This window comes from Ornithorhynchus anatinus, chromosome 3, assembly GCF_004115215.2.
Source record: "Ornithorhynchus anatinus isolate Pmale09 chromosome 3, mOrnAna1.pri.v4, whole genome shotgun sequence".
Lineage (NCBI taxonomy): Eukaryota > Metazoa > Chordata > Mammalia > Monotremata > Ornithorhynchidae > Ornithorhynchus > Ornithorhynchus anatinus.
The window spans coordinates 111,298,862-111,316,097 of record NC_041730.1 but is presented as its reverse complement, the minus strand read 5'-3'; the positions used below and the strand labels follow the sequence as shown (position 1 = coordinate 111,316,097).

At 47.0% G+C, this 17,236-nt stretch overlaps 1 protein-coding gene across 3 annotated transcripts in view; it reads right to left on the bottom strand.

The window, feature by feature from the left end:
- Positions 1–16,732, bottom strand: part of KIF20B (kinesin family member 20B) — an 81,092-nt gene extending 64,360 nt beyond the window's left edge. For 2 of the 3 annotated variants that reach the window (XM_029060521.2, XM_029060523.2), the window contains exons 1-7: positions 16,636–16,732; positions 11,676–11,823; positions 9,432–9,518; positions 9,235–9,348; positions 8,454–8,592; positions 2,706–2,890; positions 679–715 (exon numbers count right to left, since the gene is read on the bottom strand). In XM_029060521.2, coding sequence (XP_028916354.1) covers positions 679–715; positions 2,706–2,890; positions 8,454–8,592; positions 9,235–9,348; positions 9,432–9,518; positions 11,676–11,822 — 709 coding nt within the window. In that variant the 5' untranslated portion in view covers position 11,823; positions 16,636–16,732. Of the gene's footprint in view, positions 1–678; positions 716–2,705; positions 2,891–8,453; positions 8,593–9,234; positions 9,349–9,431; positions 9,519–11,675; positions 11,824–16,144; positions 16,165–16,635 lie in introns of those variants that run through there. The other variant, XM_029060522.2, reaches the window with a different exon arrangement.
- Between the last annotated feature and the right edge of the window lie 504 nt (positions 16,733–17,236).

Here is a 17,236-nt window from a genome sequence, read left to right as displayed (position 1 = left end):
AGAACAAAACCCAAACCTCTCAAAATCCCAAACTATTTGATCTTATCTTTCTTCTGAAACAATACTGAACAAATTTCTAGTATTGTTCAGGTGCTCATTTTATGTTTCAGTGCTTCTGAAAGGTAGCACTTTCAGCAGTGAGAAAGTGCCAGACACTAACACTGGCTGCAGAAGCATTCCATAAAGATTTCTGAAAACCACCTCATCAACCTAGGTGGGCAACTCTCAATGTAATGAGGCTAAGAGATCAGGATAACTAAAACCTCAGTTTAACCAATAAGCTTGCTGCCGTCTCCAATACTAGAGCAAATATTTGGGGCCCAAATCCACTGATTTATATTTTACCGCCAATCCCTTCCCTGCTCTTCCGCTGGTGATGGCATTACCAAATGGCATCTGGAGGAAGAAGTGAAGAGCATACTCCCAAACTAGATGATTCCTACAGTGACCAAGGGTTTATCTTCTCCGAATTTGTTCAAGAAAGTTGTCTGTGATGGTATGAGTGTGATCTGGGCATTTGTCTCTAAATTCTCAAAGAAGAGGAATCAGCAGTTATGTCTTGTTGTAATCGACAGGTCTAGGCGGCGGACTTAGAGATTCTAGCCTTTCTATTCAAAATGTTCAGTGTGTGTAGAAATGACAGGAAGGTAGCAAGGAGGAAAAAAAAAAAAATCTTACCCTCAGAGATATCCCAACTGCAGTTCTGAGAATCTACCTATAAATTGAACCAGAACAAAATATTGTAATTTTACCAACTTCTAATAAAAAAAGGATAGCTGTTGACCTGGTGGGTCAGTCACCATCTCTTCATCCACCAAAGCTGGGACACTTGTAAGGTGGAGATAATCAATGGTATTTACTGAGCACTTACCATGCTTGGCACTATACTAAGCGCTTTGGAGTGTACAACAGAGTTAGACTTGTTCCCTGGCCTCGAAGAAAATGGATTGCAGTTTTTCACACCTCCAATTATCATCATTATAATCTTTTAATTAATTTAAGGTCCTTTCCATGGAACTCAGGTCCGTGACAGTAGGAAGTCAACATGTCAATGCAGGGCACTATTTTACTCTCATTGGGCTAATGGTAGGAATGGGAAGACTGGAGGAGACCAGAGAACTCATCAGCCCTAGCTATACCTTCCCCACTGTTGTGGGTAGTGGGAGTGAAAGGAAACAGCATAGTCTAGTGGAAAGAGTGCAAGGCTAGGAGCCAGAGGACCTGGGTTCTAATTCGCTTGTATCCACCCCAGTGCTTAGTACAATGCCTGGTACATAGTAAGCACTTAACGAATCCCACAATTATTATTAACCCCAGCTCCGCCACTTGCCTGCTGTGTGGCCTCGGGCAAGTCACGACTTCTCTGGGCCTCAGTTTCCCTAACTGTAAAATGAAGATTCAATACCTGTTCCCCTCCTCCTACTGTGCCCAACCTGATTATCTTGTATCTACTCAGCGCTTAGAACAGTGCTTGACACAGAGTAAGTGCTTAACAAATGTCATAAAAAAAAGAAGAGCTATGCTTTCCCCTAATTTCACAAGGAAAAATACAATTATTCTATTTTCATGAAGGAATTGACTTTTCCAATAAAAAGAAACTCTACAGCAGGAATTTCACATCTTCACCAAAAGATGTTACTTATTTTTCTTTTCAAAAATAACGATTCTCCAACCAATCCCACTGAACAGTAAAATGATTTACAATCCTTCAAAGATTTCTCAGGGTTAAAAAGGGGAAAAAAAAAAGTTCAGTGGGAATTCTCAGACTAAAACACAAAGATATTCTATAGGTCTTTTTCTTAAGTAGCGTGGCTTAGTGGAAAGAGCCCTGGCTTAGGAGTCAAAGTTCTAATCCCACCTCTGCCACTTGTCAGCTGTGTGACTGTGGGCAAGTCACTTAGCTTCCCCGTGCCTCAGTAACTCACCTGTAAAATGGGAATTAAAACTTTGAGCCCAACGTGAGACCTGATTACCTTATATCTATCTCAGCGCTTAGAACAGTACTTGGCACATAGTATGCGCTTAACATTTACCCTTATTATTATTATTATTATTATTAAGCACTAAGGTTTACACATCTATCCCAAGTAAACTTGCCATTCTCTAACCTCCTAAATATGTTATTTCCCATTCAAGCCTCAATCAATCAACCATATTTATTGAGCACTTACTATGTAGAGAGCACTATACTAAGCGGTCGGGAGAATACGATATTCACTCAATCATATTTCTTGAGCGCTTACCGTGTGCAGAGCAATGTACTAAGCACTTGGGAGAATACAATACAACACTAAACAGGCACATTCCCTGTCCACAACGAGCTTACAGTCTAGAGACGAGCTTACAATTTCAGAGTTGGTAGATACATTTCCCGCCCACGATGACCTTACAGTCTAGAGTGGGATCTTATTGTATTGCCTCACAATGAAGGGATAATTTACATCAACGAAAAAGTTTTGTATATCAAACTGTGCCCTGTGAATAAGATTTTTCACGTATCCTCCACATGCATCCTCGGAATCTTATACCTTCACACTGGTTGTTACCTTTTAAAAGCCAGTACGTTCTCATTTAACGGTTAACGCTTAAGGCTACAGCTCGCATCTTCCATTCCCGGCCCCTCCTGGATTCCAGGATTCTGGATCTAACGGAGAAGTTTCACGGATTCAGGGTTTTATGCAGGCTGTACTCACTCTGGACCGTACCTCTTTAATCTGTTGAAGCAGTGCACTTTTAACGGCAGCTTCTTCTTTCACCTGGGTGGGAGTCAACCGCAAGTAATCTCGACTTCTGTGTGGCTTGAAATCCATCTTTTGATATAGTTTACCTTGGATGCTATTAAACAACATGTTCATTGTCCTAGGCAAGATGCCAAGATTCTCTTCTGTACCTATCAACAAAAGCATTAAAAAAACAAAACTGTAGTGCCAGAAATACGTTTGGGTACGGAAACTGCCCCAACTTGACATTAGGCTAGTGGGGAGGGGAGGGTCTGCCCACCTGGACTTTAGGGAGCAAAGCCACCTGCGCCTCGGACCCCATTCCCTCTTACCTTACTAAAACCATCGCCCCTGCCCTCCTACCTTCCTTAACTTCTATTTTTAACCACTCAATCTCCAATGGCTCCTTCCCCTCTGCCTTCAAACATGCCCACGTCTCCCTCATCCTAAAAAAAACCCGCTCTTGACCCCACGTCCCCCTCCAGTTATCGTCCTATCTCCCTACTACCCTTCCTTTCCAAAATCCTAGAACAAGTCGTCTACAATCGATGCTTAGAATTCCTTAACTCCCATTCTCTCCTAGACCCCCTCCGATCTGGCTTCCGTCCCCTCCACTCTACCGAGACTGCTCTCTCTAAGGTCACCCGTGACCTCCTTCTTGCCAAATCCAATGGCTCCTACTCCATTCTGATCCTCCTTGACCTCTCTGCTGCCTTTGCCCCTGTCGACCATCCCCTCCTCCTCCATACCTTATCTCACCTTGGCTTCACGGACTCTGTCCTCTCCCGGTTCTCCTCTTACCTCTCTGGCCGGTCATTCTCTGTCTCCTTCGCCGGAGCCTCCTCCCCCTCCCATCCTTTAACTGTTGGAGTTCCTCAAGGGTCAGTTCTCGGCCCTCTTCTGTTCTCCATTTACACTCACTCCCTCGGTGAACTCATTCGCTCTCACGGCTCTGACTACCATCTCTACGCAGATGACACGCAGATCTACATCTCCGCCCCTGTCCTCTCCCCCTCCCTTCGGGCTCGCATCTCCTCCTGCCTCCGGGACGTCTCCACCTGGATGTCGGCCCACCACCTAAAACTCAACATGAGCGAGACTGAACTCCTCATCTTCCCTCCCAAACCCGGTCCTCTCCCAGACTTCTCTATCACTGTCGATGACATGACCATCCTTCCCGTCTCTCGGGCCCGCGATCTCGGTGTCATCCTTGACTCGTCTCTCTCGTTCACCCCACACATCCTATCCGTTACCAAGACCTGCCGGTTTCACCTCTACAATATCGCCAAGATCCGCCCTTTCCTCTCCACCCAAACGGCTACCTTACTGTTACAGGCTCTCGTTATATCCCGGCTAGACTACTGTGTCAGCCTTCTCTCTGACCTCCCTTCCTCCTCTCTCGCCCTGCTCCAGGCTATTTTTCACTCCGCTGCCCGGCTCATCTTCCTGCAGAAACGATCTCGGCATGTCACTCCCCTTCTTAAACAACTCCAGTGGTTGCCTATCAACCTCCGCTCCAAACAAAAACTCCTCACTCTAGGCTTTGAGGCTCTCCATCACCTTGCCCCTTCCTACCTCTCCTCCCTTCTCTCTTTCTACCACCCACCCCGCACGCTCCGCTCCTCCGCCGCCCACCTCTTCACCGTCCCTCGGTCTCGCCCATCCCGCCGTCGACCCCTGGGCCACATCCTCCCGCGGTCCCGGAACGCCCTCCCTCCTCACCTCCGCCAAACTGATTCTCTTTCCCTCTTCAAAACCCTACTTAAAACTCACCTCCTCCAAGAGGCCTTCCCAGACTGAGCTCCTCTTCTCCCTCTACTCCCTCTGCCACCCCCCCTTCACCTCTCCGCAGCTAAACCCTCTTTTTCCCCTTTTCCCTCTGCTCCTCCACCTCTCCCTTCCCATCCCCACAGCACTGTACTCGTCCGCTCAACTGTATATATTTTCGTTACCCTATTTATTTTGTTAATGAATTGTACATCGCCTCGATTCTGTTTAGTTGCCATTGTTTTTACGAGATGTTCTTACCCTCGACTCTATTTATTGCCATCGTTCTCGTCTGTCCATCTCCCCCGATTAGACCGTAAGCCCGTCAAACGGCAGGGACTGTCTCTATCTGTTGCCGACTTGTTCATCCCAAGCGCTTAGTACAGTGCTCTGCACATAGTAAGCGCTCAATAAATACTATTGAATGAAAGCCAGCCTCCACCCCATTTTGGCATTCGCACCTAAGGGGCCAACGGAGTGTGGGTTGGAGAAGAGTCACACTCCTTCAATGCAACTCCAGGCGGGCCGAGCGTAAACCGCATCAAGCCGAGAAAGGTCTAGCCCAGAACAAAGGGTACCTTGGGCGAGGACACATTAGTTGGCTTTGCCTTGACCTGCCTCTGCCCAACTGAGGACATACTGAAGGTCGGGATTGGGGAGGCTCTGGGGACGCCCTGAGGTTTCAGAAATCTCTGACAAATTCTTTAATACGGTTCAACCTGTACCGCGTCAATGAAGTACAACCAACTATCCTGTGGTTTTATTGTTCTTCGCCTTTGGAATCCACAAGGTTTTTATTAGGTTTCTATTTGACGGGTGCAGATTTTATTTTTTCTGTCTGGTTTCATTTCCTCCGACCGCCCCTCTCTCATCAGCCCTGCATCCCCAGTTCTCCACAGGCCCTCCGTTCTCCTCAGGGATTCTTCCGAGCAGCAGTTGGTTATGGCCCGGCCAAGAAGCCATGGGGGGGCCCTAAGGGTTGAGGGGGCCGCTGGAGTTTGGGAAATGGAAAGCGGAGGAATGTTTTCATTACACACTTTCAACAGCCCATGGTGAAAGAATTAGAGAGCGTTCTCCCACAACATGGGCCCGCCTGAATCCCCACACGAAGCGATGGTGGAAGGAACGCCGGTGGCATGGGCTTGGTGGGTGGTTCACCACGCCAGCTACTATTAACATGGGCTTCATCGAGAACGAAGCCTCCGCGTTCCCCAAGAACTGACTGAACCGAATAATTTTCCATGGGTTTTGTAAAAGTATTAAAGAACAGTAAAGGAATACCGCAGAGCACTGGACTAAACACTTGGGAAAGTGCGACACAACAGAGTTGGTAGGCACGTTCCCTGCCCACGACAAGCTTACGGTCTAGAAGAAGGCTGAATGTCAGCGGGGAGGTCACCCTCATTCAAGACCCCTAAAACCACCACAGGAGGAGGCAGGGGGCATGGCCTACTGGAAAAAGCATAGGCCTGAGAGTCGGAGGATGTGGGTTCTAAACCTGGCTCTGCCACATGTCTGTTCTGTGACCTTGGGCAAGTCATTTAACTCTCTGTGCCTCAGCTACTTCATCTGTAAAATGATGATCAAGACTGTGAGCCCCATGTGTGACAGGAACTGTGTCCAACCTGATTACCTTGGATCTACCCCAGTGCTTAGAACAGTGGTGGGCACATAAGCGCTTAACAAATACCACATTTATTATTATTTCAGGCTGTGATGGGTTTAGACGTGGAGGTGAGACAAGGACACTGCCTGATCTGATTGGCTTGCTCTTTTCCTAATGTTTACCATGTAGTAAGCGTTTAATAAATTCTCCAGATTGTAAACCCATTGTGGGCAGGGGACATGTCTATCGATCGATCGATCAGTGGCATTTATTGAGCACTTACTATGTGTAGAGCACTGTTCTAAGTGCTTGGGAAAGTACAAGACAATTAGCAGACCCATTCCCTGCCCATAGGAGCTTACAGTCTGTCGTGTGTTATATTATACTCTCCCAAGTACTTAGTATATGGCTAGGGGTCTGGTCATTTGTTAAGGGTGGAGTGTACAGATAGGATTGGGGGAGCAGGAGGCAATGCTGTTCACTAGGGGAGATTTGAAAAAGACAAGTTCTATGACTGAGGAGTAAATTATTTTTCAGCCACTGTTCAATGGTATGTGAGACATCATATTAGGAAAATGGAAAGATCTCCTTTGATGTTTCTTTGGACAGATACAGGAAGCAGCATGGCATAGTGGATAGAGCAGGGGCATGGGAGTCAGAAGGTCATGGGTTCTAATCCTGGTTCTGCTATTTATCTGCTATGTGACCTTGGGCAAATTCACAGTTAACTTCTCTGTGCCTCAATTACCTCATCTGGAAAATGGGGATTGAGACTGTGAGCTCCACATGGGACAGGGACTGTGTCCAACCCGATTTGCTTGTATCCACCTCAGTGCTTAGTACAGTGCCTGGCATAGAGTAAGCACTTAAATGCCATAATTACTATTATTAGAGAATAAAATCTCTGTGTTTGACTAGATTAGAGTAAGGCAGAAAACCTTCCCTGTCAATTTAGTTTAGCCTTCATAGAAAGTCTTTCTCTATGCCAGGCCAAGATCCCAAAGACCATGTGGCCCTATTTGCTGGGAACATGAAAGCCGTTTAGTTTCTTCATTTGGGTTATCAATATTTCCCCAATGTTTCTGATGGGCAGGGGGTGGGTCTGTGTGTGTGTGTGAGATACCTCGTTTTGTAGAGCTAATGCAAATTCTCTAGAAAGAGTGGAGTGGTTTAAGTGCTTAGTGGTCATAACAGGTAGCACTGACTTTTTCCAGATTTGGCAAAATGTACTATATCAAAATAATCATCAAAAGCTCATTGTGGGCAGGGAATGTGTCTGTTAATGTCCCCTCTAGACTGTAAACCCATTGTGGGCAGGGACTGTCTCTCTTTATTGCTGTATTGTACTTGCCAAGTGTTTAGTATAGTGCTCTGTACACAGTAAGTGCTCAATAAATACGATTGAATGAATGTTGTACTCTCCCAAGCACTTAGTACAGTGCTCTGCGCAGAGTAAGCACTCAATACGAATGATTGATAATAACTGTGATGTTTGCTAAGTGCTTACTAAGTGCCCAGCACTGTACTAAGCACTGGGGTAGTGACAGTGTAATCAGATCAATCACTGCCCCTGTGTCCCATGGGGATCACGGTCTAAGGAGAAGGGAGAACAAGTATCTTATCCCCAATTTAGATGAGGAAACTGAGGTACAGAGAAGTTAAGTGATTTGCCTTAGGTCACGCAGTTGGCAAGTGGTGGAGCCAGGATTAGAATCCAAATCCCTAACACCACTAGACCGCTCTGCTTCTCTGGTGCAAGGGATCCTGTAGAGTCTATAGTTGTTGCATAAATCTGAGGTTTCCTTCTGTTGAAAAAAATGATTTAAAAGAAAACTGCCCTCTCCGATATTTCACTCACCACTTCAGCTGCTGATCTAATTCAAGATTTATTGAAAGGTCAGTCATGATCAGTTTAATCATAAAGTAATGGACTTAAATGAAATGGAAAAATGATCGATTCTCCTCCCTAATTCTTAACTTCAAAGAACACCAAACTCAGTTCTTCCACAATGCGTGTTTTCACCTCATGTTGAGGATTACACGCCGTTGGGGGATTAGGAACGTTATGTAGAGCGCACCTGCTTGGAAAGAACAAGGAAAGATTTCTCAAGAAACCGCCCTGCATATTGTAGTGGGAATTTTCCATAATTTGGAGGTCGAGGGCATAACCCCAGGCTTAACAGAGTAATGACTGTAATTTGATCTTTACTTCGGCACAATGGTATATAGATGAGTTAAAGAAAATTGTTTTCCTTCTGGGCACCCAGGTTGACTTAACAAGAACACAAACAATGGTGGATGGGCTACAGATCTATGGAGGAAGACCAGCAACAATAATAAAGATAACAGTGGCACCTTACCTTGGAAGGTGAATGTCTTTCCCGCGTTTGTTACTCCGTAAGTAAAAATCAGACGACTCTGTCCCTTCAAGAAATCCCTCACCGGCTGAATCACACTACCTTCAAAGAATTCTTTCTGTGTGGTTTCTGGGCCGAAAACCTATATGATCATTCCAACCCACCAAAAAAAAAAAAAAGGTTTTCTGTCAGTAACAATGAAGAAGCTGCATCACTTGTTTGGGAATCATGTCTCCACTATTAAATGATTTCAAGGTAAAACTGAAACAGTTACTTAAGAATGAGGAAGCTATTTCTTTGTAAATGGCCAGTTGTGCAGAGTGTTGTGTTGAACATGGTACCGAGAAGTCTAAGGAGTCTAGAACAGCGCCCGACACTTCGGGTATCTCACCCGGTACATTGCTCACTTGCTGTCACCCACACAACTACTCCAGACCTCCACCGCTCCCCTAAACTGCCAAACTGGGACCCGGTGGCCCCTTCCACCCCTCTTTAATGCAGCCAAACTACAAAGGGTCCTCTGATTACTTCAGTCCTTTGTGCCGCCTTCTCAGTCTTAAGATGCTGCTGTTCCTGCTCTAAAAACTCAGTGGAAAAAACACATCCTTTGAAGGCACATCAGGGTGGAGAGGAGGAGGAGGAGGAACTAAACTAAACCCTTCACGCATCACAGCCTAAACAGTACCGATTGACATGAATCTACTTTGTTTAAATCCAAAAGGCGGATTTAATTTGTCGTCTTAAAAATAAAAAGATACCACCACCTGTCAACATCTTCACTTACCTTTGAAAAACTGAATTTCTGGGCCATCTGCCCACTTTTTTCACTCGGCCGACCCATTACATTTCTGGGATCCTTCAGGGCGATACTAGTCGAATCAAGAATGATCACACAGCTCTATAACCAAAGACAGAAAATCAGTATCTGTATCTTTCTCCTAATAGGATGACAAATTTTACAACCTCGGGCAAAACACAAACCTGAGAATCACTGTCTTTTTCTGATTGGGTAAAAGGCCTTATTCGAAGGCAAATTTGTAGATGTTCCTTGGAGTCCAAATTGCTTCCCTTAAAAAAAAAAAAAGAGGGTATTAGGAGAGTTGTAAAAGGCTGTCTGCATTTTTTCCATCTTCCCGCTATTAGTTTTTATTTCTAATGCTCACTATAATGGGGTGACTACTGATGGGAAGCCCAGTTTCTCCCCTGCTGCTGCTTCTCGGAGAGAGAGAGCGGGCCCAATGAATCAAGAGGAGCTCCTCTTGGACGTAAGTACTACTTAACACACGTTTCCTTAGGCCAATGGGCAGGAGGTAAGTTCGCTGTGGGTAGGGAACGTGTCTACCAACTCTGTTGTGCTGACCTCTCCCAACTGCTTAGTACAGTGCTCTGTACATGGTAAGCATTCAGAAAATAACACTGATTGAGGGAATGAGCTCTACACAACCCGAGCAATACTAAACTGCTTCGGCGATGTTTGAAAAAGAACTATAAAGGACTGTGGTTACATGATAATTGTTAATGACCCTCTCCCCCCTTATTCAGTAAGGGTGCAGCAGCGTATAATGTATAGAGCCTACGCCTGGGAGTCAGAAGGACCTGGGTTCTAATCCCAGCTCTGCCACTTGTCTTCTCTGGGCCTCAGTTGCCTCATCTATACTTAAATTCAGCTTAAGAAATAGCATTTAAAAAAAATGTGGGACAGGGACTGTCTGACCTGATTACACTGTACGAACCCTAGTGCTTAGTCCAGTAGTAAGCATTAAATACCAAATTATTATTATTTTGGGGGAAGAAATCATGATGGAGTCGATTCAGTTGATGTAGCTATTGGAAATGCACGTCTTAAAGAGAACAGGCCATAAAGATGAAGTCTCTCATCATAAACAATGAAAGAGGCTTGACCCATTCAGGGAAACCTCAGGATTGAGAATCTGTGCTAAGGAATTATTTGTGTGCTCCTAGTTTGCACAGTGCTACTTATGTTCTTTCCTCTTTGGCTGTGAATGCTAAGATCCATAGGGGAGGATAGAGGAAAGAAGGTTGTGAGCTGAGTAGACTAATGATATGGCCTTGGCTGAAATGTCAGTTCATCAGTATTTAGTGAGCACTTACTCTATGCCGAGCTCTGTGCTAGGTGCTTGGCAGAGAAATGCAATACAGTTGAGAGACATTTTCCCTGCCCCATCTGAGAAGAACAAAGTGTGTGTGGTGGGGAGAGGAAGGAGTTGGAGAAAGGAAAAATTATAGTAATAATTATGGTATTTGTTAAGCGTTTACCATGTGCCAGGCACTGTACTAAGCAGAAGGGTGGACACAAGCAAATTGAGTTGGACACAGGCCCTGCCCCATAAGGGGCTCAGTCTCGATCTCCCTCTTATAGATGAGGTAACAAGCACAGAGAAGTTAAGTGACTTGCCCAAAGTCAAACAGTAGATAAGGGGCAGAACGGGGATTAGAACCCATGACCTTCTGACTCCCAAGCCCACACTCTACCCACTATACCATGCTGCTTCTCTAATTGTACAAAAAGAGCAATGAAAACTCTTTGCGGTGTCTCTGCTCTGGGAATAATAACTGTGCTATTTATTAAGCATTTACTGTGTGTGCACCCACTGTACTAAGCACTGGGGTGGATACGAGATATTCAGGTCAGGCACAGTCCCTTTCCCACATGGGGCTCACAGTCTTGTTTGGAAAGGTGTGGACCAGATAAACGTTCAGCTCTAAGATCCCATGATTCTATATTACTCTTCAAGGACCTTTCTAATAATAATGTTGGTATTTGTTAAGCGCTTACTACATGCAGAGCACTGTTCTAAGGGCTGGGGTAGATTCAGGGTAATCAGGTTGTCCCATGTGAGGCTCACAGTCTTAATCCCCATTTTACAGATGAGGGAACTGAGGCACAGAGAAGTTAAGTGACTTGCCCACAGTCACACAGCTGTCAAGTGGCAGAGCTGGGATTCAAACCCATGACCTCTGACTCCCAAGCCCGGGCTCTTGCCACTGAGCCACGCTGCTTCGGGGCATCCTAATCCAAGAGCTTCCAAATCTCCCCAGATGAAAAGATGAATACAGGACTATCTTTCTGTTGTTGATCCTCTTTGACCTCAGATGAATATCTAGGAAAGCCCTCTTTGTGAAATTACACGGTCTGTATCTGTTAGTAACAAAATCCTGGTCCGGGTCTGTCGGTAACCGGTACTGGGCCGTACTTGAACTTACTTTAGAACTGGAGGCAACAAAAGAAAATTCATGGGAGAGATCAAGTTTAATATCTTCAACGTTGATTCCAACAGGTCTTCCAACCGGATCAGCACTAACAATATACGATGGCCTGGGGGCCCCCGCTTGACTCGAAAATGACTCCATCCTGCAAGAAATTAAGCCAGTTTAGACAACCTTACTGCATCTGCTTAAAAGCCATCTCTTTCTACCAGTATCCAGAACACAGAAAAAGAAATGGAATTAAAAAGAAAACAAGCTTCAGTCTTGGGGTCCTGAGCACAAGAACTGTGAAGCTTGCCCATCCATCCATGTAAATTGAATGCCGACTGTGAGCAGATCTCTTTATTAAGAGCACCATGACCTAGGGGCCTTGGAGTCAGAAGGACTTGGGTTCTAATCCCAGTTCTGCCACTTATCTGCCACGTGACCTCGGGCTAGTCACTTCACTTCTCTGTGCCTTAGTTACCTCATCTGTAAAATGAGGATTAAGACTGTGAGCCCCTCGAGGGACCTGGACTGTGTCCAAACTGATTATCTTGTATCTACCCCAGTGCTTAGTACAGTGCCTGGAACACAGTAAGCTCTTTAGAGATACCATTAAAAAAGAAAAAGAGCCAAGAAAGGGTACAAGGACGAAATTCAGACAGTCCCTGACTACAGCTAGCTCAAAATCTATAATCAGTTTGCGGGGGAGGGAGGCACCTAGTGACAAACCATGCTGGCTCAAGCACTTATATCCAGATTTGACTGCTGCATCAGTGTCTCCACAGACCTTCCTGCCTCCAGGCTCTCTCCACTCCAGTCCATATTCATTCATTCAATCATATTTGAGCGCTGACTGTATGCAGAGCACTGTACTAAGGTCTTGGGAGAATGTACTAGACTCTGTTGCCCAGATCATTTTCTCTAAACCATTGTTTGGCAGAAGCAATGTGGCCTAGTAGAAAGAGCAAGGCCTCGGGAGTCCTAATCGTGGCTCTGCCACGAGCCTGCTGTGTGACCTTGGGCAAGTCACTTTGATTTTCCCATCACTAAAGACAGTACCACCATCATTCCTGTCTCATGGTGTTATCTCTGACTCCACTCTCTCATTCAACCTACATATTCAATTACTAAATCCTTTTGGTTTAACCTTCACAACATGGCTAAAATCCACCCTCCCTCTCCATCCAAATTGCTACTATGACCAGCGAAGCACTTATCCTAACCCGCCTTGATTATTTTATCAGCCTCCTTACTGACTTCCCAGCCTCCTGTCTCTCCCCACTCCAGTCCATACTCCTCTCTGCTGCCTGGGTCATTTTTCTGTAAAACCATCCAGGCCATGTTTGCCCACTCCTCAAGAACCTCCAGTGGTTGCCCATCCACTTCCGCATCAAATAGAAACTCCTTATCACTGGCTTTAAAGCACTCAATCAGCTTGTCCCCTTCTATCTCACCTCCGGGCTTTTCTACTGCAACCCAGCCCGCACACTTCGCTCCTCTAACGCCAACTTACTCACTGTACCTAGAGTTCATATATCTCGCTACTCATCCTTCACCAAGTCCAGCATCTCATCTGGAACACCCTTCCTCTTCATATCCAACAGGTGACCACTCTCCTCGCCTTCCGAAATCAAATCTTCAAGAGGCCTTCCCTAAGCCCTCATTTACTCCTCTTCCATGTCCTTCTGCGTCACCCTGATTTGCTCCCTTTATTCACCCTTCCCTCATCCCCACAGCACTTATGTACGTAGTTATAACTTATTTATATTCATGTCTGTCTCCCCCACTAGACTGTAAGCTCATTTGGGGCAGGGAATGTGTCCACCAATTCTGTTATATCGTTATATTGTACTTTCCGAAGCTCTTAGTACAGAGCTCTGCACTCAATACTGCAGAGCACTGTATTGAGCTCCCAGTCCTAAAGCAGTTCATTAAGCCAAACTTCTTTCTTTATGGTATTTGTTAAGCACTTACTATGTGCAGAGCAAAGTACTAAGTACTTGGGATAGGACAGAACAACAAAATTGGGCACACGTTCCCTGCCCATAATGAGCTTGCAGTCTGGAGGAGATAAGCATTAATATAAATAATTTACAACCATCTGATCATATTTATTGAGCGCTGTGTGCACAACACTGTACTAAGGGCTTGGAGTGTGTGGAGGAGAGCGAACAGGTATGTGATCCTCATTTTACAGTTGAGGAAACAGAGGCACAGAGAGGTTAAGTGATTTGCCCAAAGCCAAGCAGCAAGCAACTGGTAAAGATAGGATAGAATAATAATAATGGTATTTGTTAAGCGGTTACTAAGTGCCAGATGACATACTAAGCGCTGGGGTGGATACAAGCAACTCAGGTTGGACACAGTCCCTGTCCCATGTGGGGGTCACGGTCTCAATCCCCATTTTACAGATGAGGTCACTGTACACAGTTAGCGCTCAATAAATAAGATTGAATGAATGAATGAGGCACAGAGGAGTTAATGACTTGCCCAAGGTCACAAAGCAGACAAGTGTCGGATCCGGGATTAGAACCCATGACCTTTTGACTCTGAGGCTCGGGTTTTTTCTATTAGCTGCCTCATTCATTCATTCATTCATATTTATTGAGCGCTTACTGTGTGCAGGGCCCTGTACTAAGTGTTTGGAAAGTACAATTCAGCAACAAAGAGAGACAATCCCTGCCCATGATGGGCTCACAGTCTAGAAGGGGAGAGATGGACAAAACAAGTACAGATATCAATACAAATAGAATGATAGATATATACACATAACATATACTATTTCCTCCCCACAAGCAACCCCTCAAAGATCTGAGAAGCAGCGTGGCTCAGTGGAAAGAGCCCGGACATGGGAGTCAGAGGTCATGGGTTCGAATCCCGGCTGTCACTTGGCAGCTGTGTGACTTTGAGCAAGTCACTTCACTTCTCGGTGCCTCAGTTCCCTCATCTGTAAAATGGGGATGAAGACTGTGAGCCCCACATGGGACAACTTGATCACCTTGCATCCTCCCCAGCGCTTAGAACAGTGATTGGCACATGTTAAGCGCTTAGCAAATGCCATTATTAGAAAAGCGGCGTGGCTCAGTGGCAAGAGCCCGGGCTTGTGAGTCAGAGGTCGTGGGTTCGAGTCCTGGCTCTGCCACTTGTCAGCTGGGTGACTTTGGGCAAGTCACTTCACTGGGCCTCATCTGGAAAATGGGGATGAAGACTGTGAGCCCCACGTGGGACAACCCGATCACCTTGTAATAATAATAATGTCGGTATTTGTTAAGCGCTTACTGTGTGCAGAGCACTGTTCTAAGCGCTGGGGTAGATACAGGGTCATCAGGTTGTCCCACGTGAGGCTCACAGTTTTAATCCTTAATTGTAATAATAATAATGTTGGCATTTGTTAAGCACTTACTACGTGCAGAGCACTGTTTTAAGTGCTGGGGTAGATACAGTCTTAATCCTTAATTGTAATAATAATGTTAATAATAATGCTGGTATTTGTTAAGCGCTTACTATGTGCAGAGCACTGTTCTAAGCGCTGGGATAGATACAGGGTAATCAGGTTGTCCCACGTGAGGCTCACAGTCTTCATCCCTATTTTACAGATGAGGTAACTGAGGCCCAGAGAATTTAAGTGACTTGCCCACAGTCACACAGCTGACAAGTGGCAGAGCCTGGATTCGAACCCATGTCCTCTGACTCCCAAGCCCGGGCTCTTTCCACTGAGCCACGCTGCTTCCCAATAATAATAATAATAATAATGTTGGCATTTAAGCGCTTACTATGTGCAGAGCACTGATCTAAGCGCTGCTGGGGTACAAGGTAATGAGGCTGTCCCATGTGAGGCTCCCAGTCTTCATCCCCATTTTTCAGATGAGGTCACTGAGGCCCAGAGAAGTGACTTGCCCAGTCACCCAGCTGACAAGTGGCAGAGCCGGAACTCGAACCCACGACCTCTGACTCCCAAGCCCGGGTTCTTGTCCCTGAGCCACGCTGCTTTTCTAATAATAATTCACTCAATAGTATTTGTTAAGCGCTTACTATGTGCAGAGCACTGTTCTAAGCGCTGGGGTATTCATTCATTCCAAAGTATTTATTGAGCGCTTATTATGTGCAGAGCGCTGTACTAAGCGCTTTAAATGGACGAATCGGCAACAGATATAGTCCCTGTGCCTTTACGGGCTTACAGTCTAATCGGGGGAGACAGGCAGACAAGAACAATGGTGCTAAACGCTTACCATGTGCCAAGCACTGTTTTAAGGGCTGGGGAGGATGTAAGGTGATCAGGTTGTCCCACGTGGGGCTCCCAGTCTTCATCCCCATTTTCCAGATGAGGTCACTGAGGCCCAGAAAAGTGACTTGCCCACAGTCACCCACCTGCCAAGTGCAGAGCCGGGATTCGAACCCACGACCTCTGACTCCCAAGCCCGGGCTCTTGCTCCTGAGCCACGCTGCTTTTCTAATAATAATGGCATTTGCTAAGCGCTTACCATGTGCCAAGCACTGTTCTAAGCGCTGGGGAGGCTGTAAGGTGATCAGGTTGTCCCACGTGGGGCTCCCAGTCTTCATCCCCATTTTCCAGAGGAGGTCACTGAGGCCCAGAAAAGTGACTTGCCCAGTCCCCCAGCTGACAAGTGGCAGGGCCGGGATTCGAACCCATGACCTCTGACTCCCAAGCCCGGCCTCTTTCCACTCAGAACAGTGCTTTGCACACAGGAAGCGCTTAACAAATGCCTACCTTATCATGTCCCCGCCCAGACCCTGATTTTTTGCGCGCAGGCGCACTCGCTCTCCCCCGGGCCACCCCCTCCCCCGCCCCTTGCGCATGCGCGCCGCCCTCCCGGCCTCCCGGCGGTCCTGCCGCCTCCCCGGCCCGACCCCCGGCTCCTCTCCCCCGCTCCCGCCCCGAGAAGGCGGTCGCCGCCCTCCGCGGCCGCCCTCCCTTCCCCTCCGCTCCCCTCCGTCCCTCCTTTCTCCTCACCTTCGCTCCGGTCGCCCGGCCGCTCGATCAGGCCGCCGGCGCTCCCGCCATCTGTTTTCAAATTCAAACAGGGGAGGCCGCCCCCCCTCCGGCCGCGGTGCACGATGGGAGGGGGCGGGCGGCGCGGGAGATGAAGCCCCGAGTGACGGAGGCGGCGGCCAATGGGAGGGCGCGGGGGGCGGGGCCTGGGGGCGGAAGTGGCCCCTGAGGGGGAGGCGGGGCTTGGGGAGCGCTAAGCGGGGGGCGGGCTGAGGCCAGGGGAGCGCTAAGCGGGGGGCGGGCCGAGGCGAGCGTTAAGCGGAGGGCGGGAAAGGGACTGAGGAGAAAGTGACTTAATGGCTTCGCCTCCCCTTCCGCCCGTTTCCTCCACAGACTTTGGCTCGTCCCATCCCTGGAGGAGCAGCGTAGTGTGGGGACAGGAGGTCATGGGCCCTAATTAATGCTGGCTCTGCCGCCTCAGCGCTTAGAACAGTGCTTGGCACTTAGTAAGCACTTAATAAATAATGTTGGTATTTGTTGGTATTTGTTAAGCGCTTACTATGTGCCGAGCACTGTTCTAAACGCTGGGGTAGACACAGGGGAATCAGGTTGTCCCACGTGG